A 21,842-nucleotide genomic window follows, 5' to 3' on the forward strand; every position below is an offset into this window, starting at 1 on the left:
CCTAAACAGGCAACGTCATGACAACGTCTAATTCTGACGTAAGACTGAGACCTAGTTGTATACAGTAGCCTACAGGTTTTATATAACGCAGTGCATTAGAATATGAATGATCATGTTTTATGCAGTTTATCCTAAGGAGCAAGGAAATATTGGTCCCTCTCATATGCTAATCCACTGATAGGAACATTGATTGATCTCCTATAAAAACATTCTCAACATGATCACCAAGTTAATAGAGCAGCGCCTCAAGTAAAGAAAGAAAGAAAGAAAATTAAAATTGTATCTATCATGAGCACAGATGTCTAATCATAAATCAAGGCTATTATTTGTGTTTAATTGCACCCCATCATTTTTGTCCCTTATTATAGCGGCGACCAGTGGCAAACCGTGATTATCAGACCTACTGTAGGCCTTCAACCTATGGTAAACAACCTACGGTAGCCTTATATCATAAAAAGAAACACATAAAAATCAAAACAACCAGCTACACGATTTCTAGTTCACTCAACTTTGGGACAGGAAAGCTCTGCATGCATAGGCTGCATTACTGATATAGGCCTATGCCAAAGTTGAATAAACTAGAAATCGTGTTGCAACTGGTTGCCTTAAATGTTTGTGTGATATTTTTTTAAAAAGTTGATGCAACTTCAATTGTTTTTACAGTGATGCAGTAGCAGGTGTAATAAGCTGAATTTGCTGTACAACCTTAGTGTATATGTTTAATGTATGTCTAATTTGGATTTCCTGTTTTTCTTGGCCATTGCAACACTAAATATGTCAATTAAAACATAGTTTTTGTATTGAATATTACCCTGAAATCCTAATTGCAATGAACACATTTGTATGGATATTATATGAATATGACCTGTTTTACCCAATAAATATTTCTTATTTGGGTTGTAGTAGACCTATAACCTTGTGTAAACTGTATGTGTTCTGGCAGAAGTCCATTATTTTAATTGGCAATACACACCGCTGCGACTCATCTGCCGGACTAGGTTGCGGTGCGTGACACTGCGTGTGTTGCAAGCATTGGATTTTTTCAATATTTGTTGCTTTGCAATGCGGTAGGCTACCAGTAGTAATGGCCGCATTCACTTGATAGTTGGAACTAGGAAACGCAGAAATGTCAAACTTTCTAACTTGTTGTAGTTATACACGTGCCACGTTCAACCAGTTGACAGGGGTGTCAAACTAATTCAACAGAGGGCCGCGTTTCTGCAGGTTTTTGTTTTTTCCTTCCAATTAAGACCTACACAACCAGGTGAGGGTAGATCCTTATTAATTAGTGATCTTAATTCGTCAATCACGCAGGGTGGAGCAAAAACCTGCAGACACTCCTCGCTCCTTGGAATGAGTTTGACACATGTGAGTTTGCAAGTAGGAAATGTCTGAGTTTCCTAGTTCCCGAAAGGAAGTGAGCGCTGCATAAACCACAGAATGAGTTGTTAATGTGTAGCGTGATTCCGTTTTTTTTATACAGACTAAGTCAAACGTACCATACAGCAATAACCTGTGTGCACACAGCGTATGAATTGGCAGCATCACACGCGCTGGAAAATCTCCAGCCCACTTTTCAGATCTGCGTGGCTGTGGTAATGCCGCGTTCGAATGCTAGTCAGAACTAGAAAACTAAAATGTTCGACTTGCTAACCTAGGTGAAAGAATCGGATCCCGAGTTTATCAGAATCAACCAATAGGAAGCTGTACGCAAATAACTTACGTTCATTTTAACTCTGAGGTTCCAAGTTTCCAATAGTACATGAACGCAACAATGGTGCGCTCAAGACAACAACCTTGATCACACCGACAACAATTGTGCATTTTGATTTTGGTACACCAGAAGTACATACATTTCCAATGGAACGCTGTGCTTGCATAGCAGACACAGTTGTAGTGAGTTCTGTGTGGTGCACACGTTGGATTTATCGATGCGTACATGGCTTGATAGAAATGGTAGCAGAAGGTGAACGCTGAACTTTTCTTGCACACATCCAGATGATGCTGCGTACCATTTTGTGTAATGACACTATCGAGATGATCAGGCATGAACTCCGAACTAGGACATCTCCGACCTCCGACTTCAGTGCATTCAAGAGAACTGGGAACTCGGGAAAAAACGAGCGCCGACTGGGAAAATCTTTGACAGTCATCCAACTCGGAATTTCAAGTCGGAAACTCGGGCATCGTGGTGCTGTCAAGACAACTGGGAACAAAAGGTCAAATCCTGACGTCATTGATTTTCAGGTCGGAAAGTCAGAAATCTAGAAAGATGCTTGAGTTAGATGACCATCGGAGCTCCGTTTTCGAGTTCCCAGTTGTCTTGAACGCAATGAAGTCTAAAAGCCGGATATTTCCCAGTTCCGAGTCCCCAGTTGCTTTGAACGCGGCATCCTAGTGTTACGACTTTTCCGACCTGAAGATCACTGACGTCACGATTTTTCACATTCTGAGCTCGTTTTTTCCGAGGTCCCAGTTGTCATGAACGCACCATCAATTCCGTATTCTTGCCACTAGTTTCATACTAGCCTACGTAGTTGATATCACCTAGAGAACGCAATGACACGGACAGCCAATTCTTCTCATTCGACCAGCTATAATAAATCCTCATGGAAAAGGTAGAGATGTTACGAGGTAAGAAAAAAATGTAGCCTATGTTGTTCAAACATTTCAGACAGAAAATAGCCTAAAAGGAATCGGCTTATCATCCCCGTTATAGCCTACAGTCAAACTTTGGGGGTGGGATGATGGCTTATGTTTCGTCTGTCGTGTGTGACATAACTGTATGTAGGTTGCTAATGCTAGTGCTTTTTTTTTTTACGTTTATAGAACAGGTTTATTTAGCTCGACTTTACTTCATTCCGCAATCTCCTTGCGAGTCGCAACTTTATTTGAAGTATGTGGTGTGTCGCGAATGTCGTAGTGGCTACAGACAGCAGCCATATGTGTGGGGCTTCAATGTTGTTATGATACATGTGACACTAACCGTGACGTTCTCTACGATGAGATAGCTTAGTGTGTTGCTTACGGATTTTCACAATGAAGCGTGTGGTCCTTTTGTATTTCTTAACTGCGTGTCAAGGATTGTTCTAGTAAACCGAGGGCATTTGTATGACGTTAACACCTTTGTGCCCCTCCATGTCCCGACTTTCTCGGTCTTCCTAGACTACTATTTATAGTTAATTTACACATGTGTTTTGTCAGTAGGACGTGTTTAAACTGTGCTATCTGGTTGCCAATACATGGTTTATGATGGGGATAGATGAAGCAGGTGCAGGCTCTAGTGGCAGCGTGACGAGTCATTTTTTAAGTATGATTTTGACAAGCATGTAGGCAAGTCGTGTATTCAGAAATGTGGTAATTTTTGTTTTGGATTTTGCACATTTGATTTAATAAATGTCATCCTATGACGTTGAATGAGCCTGTTACCTCACCTGCGTGTAGCACACTCATCTACTTTCCTACCTGTTCTACCTTACCTTCTGTCTGACAAGTAATCTGAGATAGTCTTTAGAAGAATGGCTTTCCCAGCCGATGAGTACTGGCTGAGGATGATGAAGACGAAGAAGATACAGGGGTCACCGCAGCAGTTTCAGGGGCTGCAGGGACCTCTGTGATTGCTGACCCCACCTCATCTCTGACCTCCCCAGCTCTGTATTGGCTGACCATGGCCACTCAGAGGACACCCCTGGTCAAAGACTTTAACTACTTCATTACCTGCTACCTGTGCAGAGGTTACCTGATCAAACCCACTACGGTCACTGAGTGCCTGCACACATGTAAGTAACACACACATGCGCACACACGCACACAATTCCTGTGCTCCAGGTAATGCAACATTGTAGTGTATTCAAGGTTTAACATGGCTTCTAAAGTTTTAATTTCCACTTCCCTTACGAAAAAAGTTTCAACCCCGCCAAAAATGTTCATTAATTATAATCCACATAATTGTCCTGTTGCTACAGGATTATTTTCCTGCTGTGAAAAACTGGTTAAATGAAGATATTACGCATTCTTCTCTATACGTCCCCTCACTCCCATCTTCTCCCACACACACTCGAAGCATCTTACACAATATAATAGTAGTGTGATTTTTCTTGTTTTCCAGTTTGTAAGAGCTGTATCATCCAGCACTTTGAAGACAGTAATGACTGTCCCAAATGTGGCATTCAAGTCCATGAAACCAACCCTCTAGAGATGCTAAGGTATGACACATACAAACATAGTCCTCCACTAGCTTTGACCATCTCTGACAGACAACAACGCTCTTAGAAAAAAAGCTGCTATCTAGAACAAAAGAAGGTTCTTCGGCTGTCCCCATAGGAAAGCCCTTTGAAGAACCCTTTTTGTTTCCAGGTAGAACTTTTTGGGTCCCATGTAGAACCCTTACCGCATAGGCTTCTACATAGAAACTAAAAGGGTTCTACCTGGAACCAAAAAGTGTTCTCCTATGGGGACAGCCGAAGAACCCTTTTGAAACTCTTTTTCCGAGTGAAGCTAACAACAAACACTTGGCCTTCACTTTGCTTTGAATACTGCAAGTGCACTGTCAGCACAAACCACAGCCTCCTCTTTCTCTTTACCCGTGTCACTTCCTCATCTTCACTGGTCCTCTCTCTTCTCAGGTTGGACAATACTCTTGAGGAAATCATTTTCAAGCTTGTACCTGGATTACGAGACAGTGAGTTCTTGTCATCTAGGAAAAAACTGACATATTTCAAAATGATCTCTCAGTCAAAGTCAATACTTTCAATCACTCTTTAGAGGAGACTTGTCATTAGATGTAATGAGACTCATGAAAGTACCTTGTACTTCTTCTGTTTTCTTTATGACTGTGTGTGTTGACCAGAAGAGGAACAGCAGGAGATTGATTTCTGGAGGAAGAATAAATCCAAAGAAAATGGACAAGGTACAGAATAAGTCTCAGTAACGAAGTCACAATCACAAATTGTACTGTGTTTTACTGTAAAATGTAAGTATGTCATTACACATGAATAATGCACTGATATTGGACAACCTCTTTCAGCTAGGCTTGCTAGTATTATCTCCTAAAATCACATGTGCTCTGCTATCCCACAGGAGACGGCCTTGGGTCTAAGAGGCTTGGGCTCAGTGATGATGAGGATGGTGATGAAGATGGTCAGGATTATCACAGGAGCGACCCCCAGATAGCCATCTGCCTGGACTGTCTCCACAACAATGGACATGCTGCAGATGACACAGTGAAGGTGTGTGTGTGTAGCAGTTTCATGCCCATAGGGAGCACGTGCCCCCTCAGATTTGTCCTGTTTAAAAAATAATAATAATACAAAAACATATTTTTTAGTTTTTTTTGTGTGTTTTCTCTGTAATGGTACTAGCCAGCTAGCAATTTTATGAAGTTGTCTTTAGCTAGCCCAGATAGGTTCCCAATCTCCCAACCTCATAACTAGCTACCAAGAAGCCATTTCAGGATATCGATCAAGTTAGAGTAGCTAGTTTGTCTGTCTATCTTAGTTGGCATGCCTGCTGGCAAGGTTGGTAGACTTTAGAAAAGCAAGCAATTGCTAAATGTACTGAATATGACTCACATTTAATTTCAATCTTTATTTTATTTTTTTTATCAGAGATGCAGAGAAGCATATTTAGTTTCTTTAAAAAAAGAACCACCAGTCAGGAGAATACAGACAGCTATGCAGAAAAATAAACATTTTTGACAGAATTAAGCATAATGATTATGGCTCTAGATTGCAGGAAAAAGCAGTTTTGGGTGTTTGAAAAATGCTAAATTCTAGAACCTCTCCTCACATTTTGTGCCCGCTCAGATTTTTGGGGTGTGTGTGTGTTTGAATGTTTTTCCTCTTCCGATGGGAGTGTTCTGTGTGAGTGTTTCTTTCAACATGCTCAGGGCCAGTTCAGGTATTCTTTGCGTGTACTCTGTGTGCTATATGAATGTACAGTAAACATACTCCTGTTGTTTACCCCAGTGTTTAATGAAGAAGTTCATTCGCTGCTCTAGTCGAGTCACGGTGGGAACCATCAAGAAGTTTCTCAGTCTAAAGTTAAAGCTGTCAAGCTCTTGTGAGGTAAGATTACAATGTACATAACTTGACTTTATATTATACTGCTGATGGGTATAGAAAAGGGAATAATGTCTATAAACGTGCCTTTGTGTTTGTTTACGGGCGAGCGAGCACGTGTGCCTCTCTGTGTCTCTCTCTGTGTGGGTGTGTCTGTCCTCTCTCGCTAGCTGGATGTGCTGTGTAACGGGGAGATCATGGGTAAGGACCACACTCTGGAGTTCATCTACATGACCCGCTGGAGGCTGCACGGGGACAACGTGAGTCTCTTATATCATGTCCTGTTTCTGTCCTTTCCTCCACACTTCCCCTGTCTCATCCGGTTCTTAGATAACCTGTTATTGATCATGTTCTCTCTGGCATGCCCAGAAATCTTCCATACCCGCCCTAATAGCCAATACACCGTAGATCACGGCTTGTCAAACATTCCACGAGGGGTTCCAATCCGCCCCGTTGGTGGTTTGAGTAAATTTTATTTTATTTTGGGGGGAACGAACAAACTCAATACACATATATATTTTTTAATGGACCTACATTCATACACTTTCTTGTCTGTCCAGCTCGCTAATAATCACCCAAATGAAAGCTAGACAGTCAGAGAGCATAGAAAATTCCAGAAACGAAGGATAGGACTATTTCTGGCAAATTTTGATGGTGAGGAAATATACCACAGTTTCTGTGCGGCGCCCTGGACCTTGTTGAAGACCGAATGCGCCCTTGGGAAAAGTGCTTTTGACACCCCTGCCATAGATAGAGCTCATTACAACATAGGATTGTGTTATCGCTATGTCATTTCCTGCCTGTCCCTGCCCTCCGACCAGCTGTCTTTACTTTAGCAGTTCAGCTTTAGTTGTTCCGTCTTCTTGCCCAACTGTCACTAGTACCACGGTCAGGCATTAGACCTATTAAAGGGGCTGAGTATTAAGCCTTGTCATGTTGCCACATCCTGAACAACTCGCTCATGTTAAACAGAGAGCCACGTGGATGGAAAGAAGCACCGAAAGTTGAATGATATTGTGCTCATCAGCCTATGAATAATAAAGATTACCTTAAACTACATGTCTCCCCCCCAAAAGGAGGGAGGGGGGGGGCTTTTTACCCATTATACCAGACTCAGGCCCTGACCTTGTGCTCACGTGCCACACCAGACTAAGCCTAGTAGAATTCAACAATAGAGATGTGTGTAGCGTTACAAATAAATCTAGACAGTGTTTTATAGATGCATATCCAGCAAACCCCTAGGAATCATCAGTAGCAGTAAGGTTTGGACTGACTGCAGATAATTAATTGAGACATCCTAAAAGCATATCTTAATGTTTTGGAGCTCTGCTACCTGGCCCTGACATTATACATCAGGTTAGGGCTGGGTAGTGCCTGTTTTTTTTCTTCTTCCAATAACTAGGGTACGAGCCAGGCTTGGGTATCATTTTAGAATGATTAAATTGATCACTAACATTTTGAAGCGGAGCCATTTGCTCCCTACTGCTCTGCTGCTCCGTATCTCTACAGTCATAACTTACTGTCATAACATGGTGTTAGAAGTGCTTCAACCTCGTTAAATATTAGACCAGAACATTGTCAAATATTAGACCAGAACATTGTCAAATATTAGACCAGAACATGGTCAAATTTTAGACCAGAACATTGTCAAATATTAGACCAGAACATTGTCAAATATTAGACCAGAACATTGTCAAATATTAGACCAGAACATTGTCAAATATTAGACCAGAACATTGTCAAATATTAGACCAGAACATTGTCAAATATTAGACCAGAACATTGTCAAATATTAGACCAGAACATTGTCAAATATTAGACCAGAACATTGTCAAATATTAGACCAGAACATTGTCAAATATTAGACCAGAACATTATCCGAGTCGACAGGAGAGATTACTTCACAGAAAATAATAATAATCAGTGAGTTTTGTCAGAGTTTAGAATGATTCAATAGTAGCTAGTTAACAGCTCTCTCTCCTCTCCTGAACATCCAAGCGTAGCCGTTTCTATGGATACTCACACACGCAGAGAGCACATGGAGCAGATGCAGAGCAGGGACAGACAGAGATGAGCAGCTAACAGAGAATGTTATTTCCGATTTCAGGTTCGGGCCGGGCCTTAAATTAGGGTTGGGCCTGAATGTTGCAGGCATGTCGTTGGGTTTAAATGTCATGCCTGTGCAGGGCTCTAATCTGAATGTCCAATACTGCCCCCTGTCTTCTTTCAGCTGTCAGCCATAGGGTTCTGGGATGTTTCACAGGATAGTGTGTTCTCTTCTTAAAACACCATACATGAGAACTTTGGCTTGAAGTCAGTTGAAAGAGGCAATTCTGTCTCTATGTATCCATTCCTGTGAAATATGGGCCATTTGAGATGGAATTGCAAAGCTCATTAGTTAAATACACTCGTCAGAACGTGCCAGCATCTACTAGGCTATTTACTTTGCAAGTTGTCTTTGTATAAACTTCCAGGAAAATGAAAATAAACAGCACTGTCTTTCTACACTCTCCTCAGACATATCCCATGGTCCTGGAGTACAGGCCACGAATAGACTTTGGCTGAACAAAGCCCTTGAGAAGCCTTCATCGACAAATAAAAGCAATGACTGGATGTGCATCAAACTGAGGCCAGGGACTCATCCTTCCCAACATTTTTGAACTTTTGTTTAATTTTGTTGTGTCCTTCATTGTTGAACATTCCGTGCTCTTGGCCAAAGTGATCTTCAAGACAAGTAACTAGCGAGACAAGCTTAGCTGAAACATAGATGTATGAATGTATCCAAATGGTATTTATTAGCCAGGTACTCGGGTATCCTGGTAACCCAGCCAATGACAAGGATTGACCTGCATCTACATGATGAATACAAGTTGGTGTGGACAGAAAATTAAATGGAAAGAAGAATAGGTAGGAATCAAGCAACTCCAAGGCCTTCCAACAGATGCCTGACTGTTTCAACAAGAAAAGTAACATTAAAAAAATAAAATAATTTAAGCCATTTTCTTCTCTTTATAAAATGCACATAACATATCCACAGATTTGCCCACAATCAATCAATTGACCGAGCACCTTAATGTTGCCAAAAGGTTTCAGAGTCTAAACCGAAGCTCATTCTTCTTCATTCTGTCCCATGCTCAGTTATTATAACCAGTCTGACATGTTGCTGAAATCAACAAGCACTCTCTGGAAGAGGCTCGGGAGCCTGCGTGATGGGAAGAGAAACGTTAAGCCTCTTTTTAACAAACACACACAAATACACACACTCACTCAACCCAAACTGCAGTGTGATTACCCTGGCTCCTGCCAATCTCAGACCTGCACTAATAGCTTTTTTGGCACCGGTCAGAGTGACCAGGTATTACATTTAGTTTTTCAGATTAATCTTAGTATCTCTCTAGCCTAAAAAGATACCATCTTACATGTTTTGAAGGGAAACCAGTGGTGTGTACATTTCATATTGTTACTAGAACTTTGATCTATAAATGTGTTTTTTGAAGTACACGACATTACAACACGGTAGTACGAGATATGAATTATGCCAAATATGGATCTTTGATCACAGAATAGTATTGGGCACTGTAAGAACTGGTTGGCATAAGGCTTATTGTATTAGCGTTGAGGTGTAGTGTACTGAAGCTGACTTTCACAGTGATTCAGTATAGAGAGTATACAGTGTCTGCTTCATTACCTAGTCATCTCAAGTTTAGCCTTTTAAACTGTAATCTATGTTGATGTGATTTATATGTGAAAACCATTGAGGTGTGTTCCTTGCAGTGAAGCCAACCTGTCCTTGTGCTGACAAGGAAAATGTGTATTTTTTTACATTTTTTTGAAGACAGAAAAGGAAACATGTACATATTCTTATGGTTAAAGTTTTATGCTGCTTAGAGTAATATATTATATTTTTAAATGTACCCATGCCTGAGAATCATTCTTGAGATATTAGAGCTGTAGAAATATTGTTCATATCTGTACTTGATTTATAATAATTATTCATTAATAAATTAAATGTTTTTATTTTACCAACTGTCTATTGACTTAACTGCCATTGATGAGACTGTTTTTTGGTTTGCTTGGGCTTTATCCTAAGTCAGGATAAAGGCCTAAAGCTTTAACCAATATTCATGTTTGCATCCTTGTCAAATTAGCAACTTTTTCTTTCTAGCTAGTATTCTGTTTGCTCCTATGAACTTTGTTTTATAGGTTCATTACAAAGTGATCCTGCCTCCTGCCCAAACTGTTTGGACCAGTTGTAACGAGGATGATTTCCCTGGTATGTTTATCTGACTGGACAGGCAGGAGGATAGTGTTTCTAGATGCGAAAAGCAGTCAGTATGTGAAATACATCTGCCCAACTGGAGAGAAGAACGGGGTAGGAATGCACACACAGATGCTTCTCTCTCTCTATGTTTGTCCCTTCAGCTTTCCCTGTATGCTTATTTGGGAGCTTTTAAGGTTAGATACTGTATACATGTATGTAGGCCAGAGTTCCCTACAGGTTTCATACTGTACGTACTGTACATTCACTCACTCATACCAGCATTTGGGTCTGAAGGATTTAGGGCACATTGACTAAGATGTCTCGAGTCAAAAAAATACAATTTCTTTTGTAACTTTGTTTTTATTTTGGTGTTACAAAACTAAAATGTGACCTTAATATATTAAACATAATTGAGATCTCATGAGTTCTGTGATTTAACTGACAACCTGATGACATCTGAGCTCATCGTTTGGATGAAAAATAGAGTGATGCCGTGAAGTCCAGTGCTCCGAGGGGTCTATGATATTTTTATACTGTTTGCAGCAGACTGACTGGCTCCCAAAGTTCACATGGGGCTCTGGAGAGTTGGTACATTTTAGGGAAGGAGTTTCGTGGGGCTTATATACTGAGTAAACACTGACAGATGCAACAATATCCCTTCTGTCTCAGGATGTTCCGTCTCTCACAAACACGCATCATGTTCTGTGAAGAACTGCCATGACATGAAACGAGAACTCTCCATCATTACAGTTCTTCATTTTGGTTAGTTTTTTTGTGCAGAGATGTTGATTTTGATCATGTAAAGTAAACATGGAGGAAAATTAATGTATTTGAGAACAATACATTCACACTCTTTTTCATCTGTTGCTATATTGTGTAATAACAGGTGAGAGAAGAAACTTGCAGGTATTTTGGTGGGTCAACAGTTCGAGAATGACTAAATATCAGAATGAGTCGTTGAATACGCCTGTCACTAAAAACTGTTGGAGTAGCACAGAGGGGCAAATTAGTACCCGCCACTTTAAGGGGGCTTAGTTATAATTTGACTGGTATGTTGGGCTGGATGTCTAGTTGGGTTGCCTTGTTGTTATCCTGGCTGGTCACACAACTTCTTATTGAGTGGATTGCTCTATGTTGCATCATCCTTCCCGTCTGCTGTTGCTTGATTCTTTTGTCAGACCGATTGTGGGCTGTGTATGTAAAGGTAATATACGGTATTAGCCAAAACAGATTTTGTTGTGTTACTAAATGGGATTAAAATGTATTTAATTGTGAATTTTTTTGTCATTGATCAAATACTCCATAATGTCAAAGTGAAAATTATAATTATACAAATGTTTAAATATTGACAAACAAAAATGCATAACTAAAATATAGTTGTTTTGCAGTATTCACCCCCTGTGTTTAGGCAAGTACATTTTGGCTTAATAAATCACAAGTTACATGGACTTATATGGAAATAATAGGGATTGACATGATTTTGGAATGACTACCCCTTCCTCTGTCCCCCATACATACAACATCTGTAAGGTCTCTGTCAAGTATTGAATTTCAAGCACGGATTCAACTACAAAGACCAGGGAGCTTTTTGAAAGCCTCATAAAGAAGGGCAGTGATTGGTAGATGAGTAACAATAACAAATCAGACATTGAATATCTCTTTAAGCATGGTAATGTTAAACTTTTTGGTCTAAATGCAAAGCCTAATGTTAGAGGCAAATCCAACACATCACTGAGTAACTGCCTCCTTATTTTCAAGCATGGTGGTGGATGCATCGTGTTATGGGTATGCTTGACATTGGCAAAGACTGGGGAGTTTTTCAGGATACAAAGAAATGGAATGGAGCTAAGCACAGGCAAAATCCTAGAGGAGAACCTGCTTCAGTCTGCTTTACACCAGACACCAGAGAGGAATTCACCTTTCAGCAGGACAATAACCTGTAACAAAAGGCCACATTTTGTTGCGTACGAAGAAGACAGTGAATGTTTGAGAGGCCAAGTTAGTTTTGACTTAAATATGCTTGAAAATATATGGCAAGACATGAAAATTGCTGTCTAGCCATGACCCCCAAAACTCTGACAGAGGTAGAAGAACAAAAATAAAAAAGAATGTGCAAATATTGCACAAGCCAGGTGTGCAAAGCTCTTAGAGACTAACCGAAGAACCCTCACAGCTATAATCGCTGCCAAAGGTGTTTCTAACATGTATTGACTCATGGGGGGTGAATACTTACATCTAATCAAGTTATAATTTTTCACAACTTTTTAAGAAATGTAAGGATTTTTCCTCCCCATTTTCATTAGAGTATTTTGTGTCGATCATTGACAAAATAAATTACAACTAAATTCCTTTTATTCCCTCTTTGTAACACAATAAAATGTGAATAAAAAGGTGAATACTTGTGATAGCCACTGTCTGTGGCTGCTTCTGATGGATCATGACTACCAAAGACATGTTGTCATGCTATCCTTATGCTAGCCATATATAAACAAAGTTAACATTAGTTAAATGACCTATGATCTCAATTGTCCTGTGATCATAAGGTCATATGTTCGGTTACCGTCCTGACAAGTCATCATCGGCCAAGAGTAATAGTATCTTATTAGGAGACCAAGATGGCAGACAGTCCTCATAGGAACTCTAAATATGGAACTAATAACAGCACTGACTGTCATTCACACTTTGATTGCTGACCTCGCCTGAGGATGACATCACCCTGTGGAGCAAGTACTCCATTTATATGCCTTAGGGGATGTCATCACCCTTCATGGGCTTCAAAAGAATGATAGAGAGCCCCCCTGACATGTTGTACAGTATGATATAGGTCAAAGTTCAAACACACATCGCTCAGGGTACAGGGCGCAAGGCCATCAATGACAGCTGACGGTCAGTACGGGTCTGGCGAGACAAAGACGCTTCCAAGATGATGTCGCCCGTAAGATGATAGTTTCACCCTATCGCTCACCAGCCCAGAGCCAGTTATGACACGTCTCAGTGCCTATTGTGTGACATCGATGACATATGCCAGCTGATGTAGGCAAACAGCTGAAAGAGTACTCTCCACTTACAAGGATGTATTATCACTACTGGGACCTTCTGGGGCCGTCTCCAATGCCTTCATAAGTCAAGCCACCCGTAGGGAGACAGACACTGTGACAGAAATGACTTTTCTCTGAGGTAGACTAAATGAGTCTGTAATGTAGATGTTGCACAAATCTAATCCTAAAGTCCCTTTCTCTCACCTTGACTCCTCCTCAGCTTTAAGCCACCACGAGCAGGTGTGAGTGTGTGTGTTTATATGCAAGAGACAGACAGGTGTGTCTCTGAAATAGAAGGGTGACGTAAGGCTCTGAGAGGCAGAGCCGAGGTACAACATGTCGACATGGTAATGGTAGTGTGTGTGGGTTTGTATTGTATGTTGAGTGTGAGAAAAGATGAATGTGTGTTTATCTATGTCTATGACTCTAGTCACTCAAGTCATAGACTGTTTTCTCTGCTACCGCACAGCAAGCGGTACCAGGGTGCCAAGTCTAGGACCAAAATGCTCCTTAACAGCTTCTACCCCCAAGCCATAAGACTGCTGAACAATTAATCAAATGGTCACTGGACTATTTACATTGATCCCACCCCTCCATTTGTTTTGATAAACTGCTGCTACTCACTGTTTATTATCTATGCATAGTCACTTCAACCCTACCGTGTACAAATTACCTCAACTAACCTGTACACCCGCACACTGACTCGGTACCGGTGCCCCCTGTATATAACCTCGTTATTGTTATTTTATTGTGTTACTTTTTATTATTTTTTACTTTAGTTTATTTGGTAAATATTTTCTTAACTCTTCTTGAACTGCACTGTTGGTTAAGGGCTTGTAAGTTAACATTTCACGGTAAGGTCTACACTTGTTGTATTCGAGCATGTGACGAATAAAGTTTGATTTGACTAGAGTGCGTGTTGTACATACACATACTTTATGTACAGACATGTGAGTCTATGTGGCTGTATGTTCCTGTGAGGAGGGGCTAGTGCATAAGGCCTGATTATGGATATCTTTGGCTCGGACGTCTGACGCCTGACATGAGGTCATTTTCTTGGTTGATGTGGGACTGGGAGGTTGGTTTATTTACGATCTTCCTTAACCCGTTCATTTATTTGCATCTACAACCCTTAGATTTAGCTTCACAGGGAAGTGTTTTACCATTTTCTTTTCAAGTCACCTAGGGCTACAAGTAGAACAAAACTAAATTTGACATAAACAGTTGCATTCATGAGTTTTATTGACAAATGTCAATAAAAAAAAGAAGATCCAACAAAGCAAAATACGGGGGAAAAATGAATTTATATGAATGTGTAAGTACAGAAATGTTTTCTCTGGGAAATTATTATTATTATCCAACTAGTCAGTGACAACTGTTTGGAGTTTGTGAGCAACTTTTTGTGAATGTATTACAGTATTATAGACACTATGTCCTTGGATTTCCTATGATCTTCTATGAAGAATATAATATTTTCCAAAGACTCTTGTGTGGCTTGTGAATGTCATAGAGCAAAACATGTTAAATGTGTAGAACCATGTAAACACGTGCACAATCTCAGCAAGTATGCATGTGTCTGTCTGGTGCATGTATTTGTATCTTGTGCACATGCTTCCGGTGATAGAAATGTGAATGCACTACCAGGGCATTAAAAAGTTGATGTATTTATACTTTCCTGTGGGAATATTGTCTCACATTCCTACTGCCAAAAGGACCAACTGCATGGATAACCAGTAAAGTATGTTAAAACGATCATTTTATTCAACATTCTGGCTTTTAGAGATCGTGAGAGGAAACTTTCCTGATTCAAACGTTAATTTCTACCCGACGCAGAATTCTATGCAATTCACCGTTGGGTTTCCAGGCAAGTGTATTGAAAGCATATAAAGCTAAGCATCTACAGATCCTACAGAAAAATGTCTCAATTCATAAGGACACAAATACCGGAACAGTAACGCACGATCCAGCCCCATCATTGGCCAAAAGCACATAAAAAAACTGTTTACCAGATCAGAGGGGAGCCAGCCACCACAAGCAAGGTTAATTTACGCTTCGAACACACCGACTGTGTCATTTCGTTTCGATACACCAGAAGTACATTCATTTCCAATGGAACGCTGCATTTGCCTTGCAGCATTGCGTTGCAGAGGCAGTTGCAGTGCGTTCTGTGTGGTGCATACGTTCGATAAATCGAACGTATGCATCAAATTGTATGAGTGGACTTGACAGAAAGTAGCAAAATATGAATGTCGTTTTTTTTTTGCATACACATTCAGTAAAAATTTGTGATTACATAAAAACAGTTTGATTACATAATTTCTTTACATTTTTTATAAATTTATTTGCCAAGTATATTATTTATTCGATGACATCCTCAAATTAATTGTGAGAGCCTATAATATAATTTCCCTCAAATGCAGTTTTGGAGCGAAATGCAATAATAAATAGTAAAGATAGGCAGAGTAGGCTCTTTCAACAATGAGACCAACGTTGAGGAAGGTGGTCTTGATCGCGCTGTTGGGCCGGGACCAGCCCCGCCGAAAGCGCAGGTCTGTGTGGGTCTGCTAGCTAACGCTAACTAGCCATATCTAGCACAAGCTCACTACTAAACTGACCTGGCAATCCTACTATCGTGGACACTTGTCTCCAAGCAGCATTTTGTGTGTTTATGTCCCTGTAGCTGTCAGCAGTTGTGTCAAAAAGACACGGTTTTGAAGATACTGCGAAAATTATTCTCTCCTCCATGTGTCCAACCGCATGCGACCATTTGCAAAAGGTACATGCATCAGTATAGTTGCCTAGCTGCGCAAAATGTTATGCAGCAGTGATGCAATGACACAGTCGGTGTGTGCGAAGCGTTACTCAAATGGCATAATATACTGTCAACAAATATTACACTTCTCCCAATTATATAAGCTAGCTACTGCTCTCTGCTGGACGAAAATGGAAAAGAACACTAACGTGTTGTTAGACCCATGTAGTCATTAGAACAACTTAAATGTCCTCAGTTATTTACAATGTCCTCAGTTACTTTGCAAAACCTTTACTAAAATACTCTATACAAATCAAACATCAAGCTTTTAATTGACAGAAATGTACATCAACAAGACTGTTCCCGTAAAATGTAAACATCATTCCATACTCACTGCATTAAAAAACAAAACTCAGAGTTCCAAACTGCCTCTGGAGGCAATGTCAGCACAACGTCAGCCCAAGAACTGTTCGTCTGGAGCAAAATGAATTGGGTTTCTTTGGCTGAGCAGCCGCACACAAGCCTAAGATCACCATTCACAATGCCAAGCGTCAGCTGGAGTGGTGTAAAGGACTCTGGAGCAGTGGAAACGCGTTCTCTGGCAGTCCGATGGACGAATCTGGATTTAGCGAATGCCAGGAGAACGCTATCTGCCCCAATGCATAGTGCCAGCTTTAAAGTTTGGTGGATGAGGAATAATGGTCTGGCGCAGTTTTTCATGGTTTGGGCTGGGCCCCTTTGTTCCAGTGAAGGGAAATCTTAACTCTACAGTAGTGGTTCTCAAACTTTTTATAGTCCCGTACCCTTTTAAACATTCAACCTCCAGCTGCGTACCCCCTCTAGCACCAGGGTCAGCGCACTCTCAAATGTTGTTTTTTAGCCATCATTGTAAGCCTGCCACACACACACTATACATTACATTTATTAAACATAAGAATGAGTTGTGGGAAGTGACAAAGAGCTCTTATAGGACCAGGGCATAAATAATAATATAATAATAATACATCATTTTGCTCTTTATTTAACCATCTTACATATAAAACCTTATTTGTTAATCGAAAATTGTGAATAACTCACCACAGCTTAATGAGAAGGGTGTGCTTGAAAGGATGCACATACATGTAACTCTGCAATGTTGGGTTGTATTGGAGAGTCTCAGTCTTAAATCATTTTCCACACACAGTCTGTGCCTGTATTTAGTTTTCATGCTAGTGAGTGCCGAGAATCCACTATCACATAGGTACCTGGTTGCAAAGGGCATCAGTGTCTTAACAGACGATTTGCCAAGGCAGGACACTCTGAACGCAGCCAGATCCAGAAATCTGGGAGTGGCTTCTGATTCAATTAAATTTTCACAGAACCGCTTGTTGCAATTTCGATGAGGCTCTCTTGTTCAGATATCGGTAAGTGGACTGGAGGCAGGGCATGAAAGTGATAATGAATCAAGTTGTTTGTGTCATCCGTTTCAGGAAAGTACCTGCGTAATTGCGCACCCAACTCACTCAGGTGCTTCGCTATATCACATTTGACATTGTCCGTAATCTTGAGTTCATTTGCACACAAAAAACCATATGGAAAGACCTGTGTGTTGTCCTTGTTAACGCAGACAGAGAAGAGCTCCAACTTCTTAATCATAGCCTCAATTTTGTCACGCACATTGAATATAGTTGCGGAGTGTCCCTGTAATCCTAGATTCAGATCATTCCGGTGAGAAAAAACATCACCCAGATAGGCCAGTTGTGTGAGAAACTTGTCATCGTACAAGCGGTCAGACGTCTCTCAATTCAAAAAGTGTCAATACTGTGCTCCTTGATAACCAGCGCACTTCTAAGTATGTTGTAAAAATGTAACATGGTCGCTGCCCATATCATTGCATAGTGCAGAAAATACACGAGAGTTCAGGGGCCTTGTTTTAACAAAGTTAACCATTTTCACATTAGTGTTCAAAACGTCTTTCAAGCTGTCAGGCATTCCCTTTGCAGCAAGAGCCTCTCAGTGGATGCTGCAGTATACCCAAGTGGCGTCGGGAGCAACTGCTTGCACGCACGTTACCACCACTATATCTCCCTGTCATGGCTTTTGCGCCATCAGTACAGATACCAACATGAGCAGCAGCTACCGTTTGGCTACATATGGACTGTTAGTGGAATTCCCATGAGAGAGTAACGGTTAATGTGATTGGATGTTAATTATTTGACTAGGCTACATGTATTTGACATTGTGTTTTATTTCGCTGAACACTAAATGATTTAATTACATTTTTGGCAGTGGAACGAGGCTACTCAGGCGAGAAAAACACCTCACCCAAATGTATAGCCCCGTTGGAAAATGTGAAGAATTATTCTATATTTTTTAAGATAAAAGACATGCGTACCCCAGTTTGGGAATACCTGCTCTACAGCATTCTAGACGATTCTGTGCTTCCAATTCTGTGGCAACAGTTTGGGGAAGGCCCTTTCCTGTTTCAGCATGACAATGCCCCCTTGCACAAAGCAAGGTCCATACAGAAATGGTTTGTCGAGATCGGTGTGGAAGATCTTAACTGGCCTGCACAGAGCCCTGACCTCAACCCCATCGAACACCTTTGGGATGAATTGGAACGCCGACTGCAAGCCAGGCCTAATCGCCCAACATCAGTGCCCCACCTCACTAATGCTCTTGTGGCTGAATGGAAAAAAGTTCCCGCAGCAATGTTCCAACATCTACTGGAAAACCTTCCCAGAAGAGGGGAGGCTGTTAATGTAGCAAACGGGGGACCAACTCCATATTAATGTCCATGATTTTGGAATGACATGTTCGAAGAGCAGGTGTCCACATACTTTTGGTCATGTAGTATATTAGTGCTTGGAACATTTTGTAACAGGTGGAGTACTCGAACATATCCTTCTTGCCTCAGCCATGTGGGCTGTGAACCTCAAGAACTCTCTACCTGTTACAATAGGATCACATTACATATTGAAAACATACAAACATACAAATATATTTAGTGGCATTCCCCACATTACTGTAATACCTTCATTGACAAATAAAATCTGCCATGAGGAAAGTGGTCTTCACAGACGATGGGGAGTGTGGAATGTATAGACTTTTCAGGATGTCACTGAGTTTCATAGATGAGAAAATGTAATACTGAATACAATTATATTTAAAGTTATCATCATTCAAGACACTGCTGGTTAATTTAGAACAATGAGAATGACAGCAAGACCACAGCTGATATGGGACCATGCTAATATAGGCCATTTGAGTCATGTGAAATTGGGGATTACATAATGAATGACTTCTATCACAAAATTTAAGAGGCAGTATTATCTTTTTTATTTTTTATTTCACCTTTATTTAACCAGGTAGGCTAGTTGAGAACAAGTTCTCATTTGCAACTGCGACCTGGCCAAGATAAAGCATAGCAGTGTGAACAGACAACAACACAGAGTTACACATGGAGTAAACAATAAACAAGTCAATAACATGGTAGAAAAAAAGAGAATCTATATACAATGTGTGCAAAAGGCATGAGGAGGTAGGCAATAAATCGAATAATTACAATTTAGCAGAATAACACTGGAGTGATAAATCTTCAAACAGTTCACTGGTTATGTGTACTATAGTAGTAATAAAGTAAATTTAGCACTGATTGACTCGACGTGAATCTGAACGGGAAAATCATTATGAATCAGACATACGACATACGACCAGAAAGGTGTATATATTACTGAGGCACCCTTCCTGCTCCTACTTCTCAGGAACGACAGTTCTGATAACGGGTACACAAAAATATGCTCTGTATGCGTTCTACCTAATATCAATGGGAACATTTAAAAAACAATGATTTCGTAGTTGTAATGTTTATAAACATCGGAAAGAACCACTTTAACAGTAATAAAGTACAGAAGTAGTAGGTTCCATAGTCACGTCGTAATCCGTTGTCCAATCAGAAACGAGAGAAAGCGTTTGTGACTTAAATTCCGATTTACAGCAAAGTTGGAAAAAATAACCCATCAAATACATGTGTTTGGGGGAATTTAACATTATGTGAAATTTAGAGATAGTAATGTCGCTTAAATATCTAAATAATCATTGCACGCCACTAACGTCAGCTGAAACACTTCAGACCATAACACATCACCATAGGAGATGGATCTCTCTCGCCACCAGGTGACAGTAGTTCTACGTACTGGTTTTCTCTGACACAAAATATTGATAAACACGTTTCATGATTGATTGTCTATTTATTTCACACGTTTGTAATTTAAAGGTAACAACCTCTAGCCCCAGCATTACCTTCCAAGTTGAAATAAGTCTACGTCTAGCCTAGGGTGACCACATGTCCCGGATAGTGCGGGAGAGTACCACATTTTGTCCCTTTATCCCGCAACCAAACAATCAAGCCCGGCATTCATCAACGAATTGAAGGCCCGCGAATTTAGAAATTAAATGTAAACTTGTCCAGTATTGCATTCAGACATTCCGACCTGTCTTTTAAAGTCACGTTGGGCTTATGAAAACGTAAGCCTACTGCTGATGTTAAACCCTCCAATAATTGTTGAGATCTGATATTCTTCTGCGCAGCGCAAAACGAAATTTAGGCCAATGTCATAGGCCTATCATCAACCAATCATATTTCTCAAATCTTTGAAGGGCTAGATTCCACATACATTTGGAGAGGCAGTAAGTATTTCACCGATGGCTCTCCATGCTCATTAGTTTCTCATTCAACATATTTTCTGATACGTCACTCAATCCCGTTTTAAACGTCTCCCTTCCTAACTGTTTAACATTCACTGAGACCAACCAGAAATATTTCCTAACATGCTGACCAGACCGGATACGTCGCGTGCGCGAGCGTCGCAAAATACATTTAGAAATCCATGTTATTCAATTATTGCACCCACACTGCTCGCGCACGCCAACGAGCGTCTGTGTTACCAAGGGCTAAAATAGAAGTCATTCCTATTTCTGACGCAGATCGCGCTGAAAGTCCTGCCTCTCCCATCTCCTCATTGGTTTATAGAAGCAGGTAACCAGTGCCATCTCTTCATCATGCTGCACGAGGCAAATGGTGGGCACACCAGATACTGACTGGTTGCTAGTTAATAGACTTGTGAATTGTGCTGGAACAGCCATAAATAGGTGAATATGTGTGAATGGTGCATGCACTCTAGCGGTGGGTAGGCTCCTGTGGGTGAATGGTGGTCTGAGCCTATAGCGTCGGTTTACCTACCAAAATCAGGCGTAATGTTTACTTGAATCTTTGGAAAAGCGTATTCTCCATGGGCTATTCCCTGATGCTGTACTTATAACAGGTGGCGATTTTAATATTTCTCAGAATAATTTAATTGATAGCTGGCCTCCGGGACAGTCCACTTCTATGAATACAAGTTTGAGGCAGTTTATGGAAAGATCTGATATTGATATTCACTTGGTGTAATAAGGCAGGCTCCAGACAATCATGCATAGATTTTTGGCTGGTGTCTAAGTGTTTTGATAAACAGGGTATTTCTGTTAACATCCAAGCCACTCCCCTTACTGATCATAGAGCTATTCATATTGACATGAAACTTTTTACCTCTGATAATGGCCTTGGCAGAGCATCCTACTGGAAGCTTAATAGCTCTATATTAAAACATGAGTTGGTCACGATGGAGATAAGCAATTAATTACACACTTCTGGACAAAGCTACAAATGACAATTAATACAGTAATAACTGAGAGCTTTTTAAATATGAGGTTAG

General features: G+C 40.5%; 1 protein-coding gene across 4 annotated transcripts; it reads left to right on the forward strand.

Annotated features, from left to right (window-relative positions):
• The first annotated feature begins 1,296 nt into the window (after positions 1-1,296).
• Positions 1,297-10,739, forward strand: LOC139580559 (polycomb group RING finger protein 5-A-like). Of its 4 annotated transcripts, none has more exons than XM_071409383.1 (9): positions 1,297-1,368; positions 3,495-3,779; positions 4,109-4,205; positions 4,626-4,681; positions 4,850-4,909; positions 5,080-5,228; positions 5,967-6,065; positions 6,230-6,319; positions 8,577-10,739. In XM_071409383.1, exons 2-9 carry the CDS (start codon positions 3,668-3,670, stop codon positions 8,622-8,624), a joined length of 711 nt encoding a protein of 236 aa, XP_071265484.1. In that variant the 5' UTR covers positions 1,297-1,368; positions 3,495-3,667; the 3' UTR covers positions 8,625-10,739. The 4 variants fall into 4 exon arrangements, with proteins under 4 accessions (XP_071265484.1, XP_071265482.1, XP_071265481.1 ...); XM_071409381.1 differs by lacking the exon at positions 1,297-1,368 and adding an exon at positions 1,833-2,634 and having other exon boundaries at positions 3,651-3,779; positions 4,853-4,909; XM_071409380.1 differs by lacking the exon at positions 1,297-1,368 and adding an exon at positions 1,841-2,634 and having other exon boundaries at positions 3,651-3,779.
• Positions 10,740-21,842: the final 11,103 nt, after the last annotated feature.

This window comes from Salvelinus alpinus, chromosome 7 (genome assembly GCF_045679555.1).
Source record: "Salvelinus alpinus chromosome 7, SLU_Salpinus.1, whole genome shotgun sequence".
Lineage (NCBI taxonomy): Eukaryota > Metazoa > Chordata > Actinopteri > Salmoniformes > Salmonidae > Salvelinus > Salvelinus alpinus.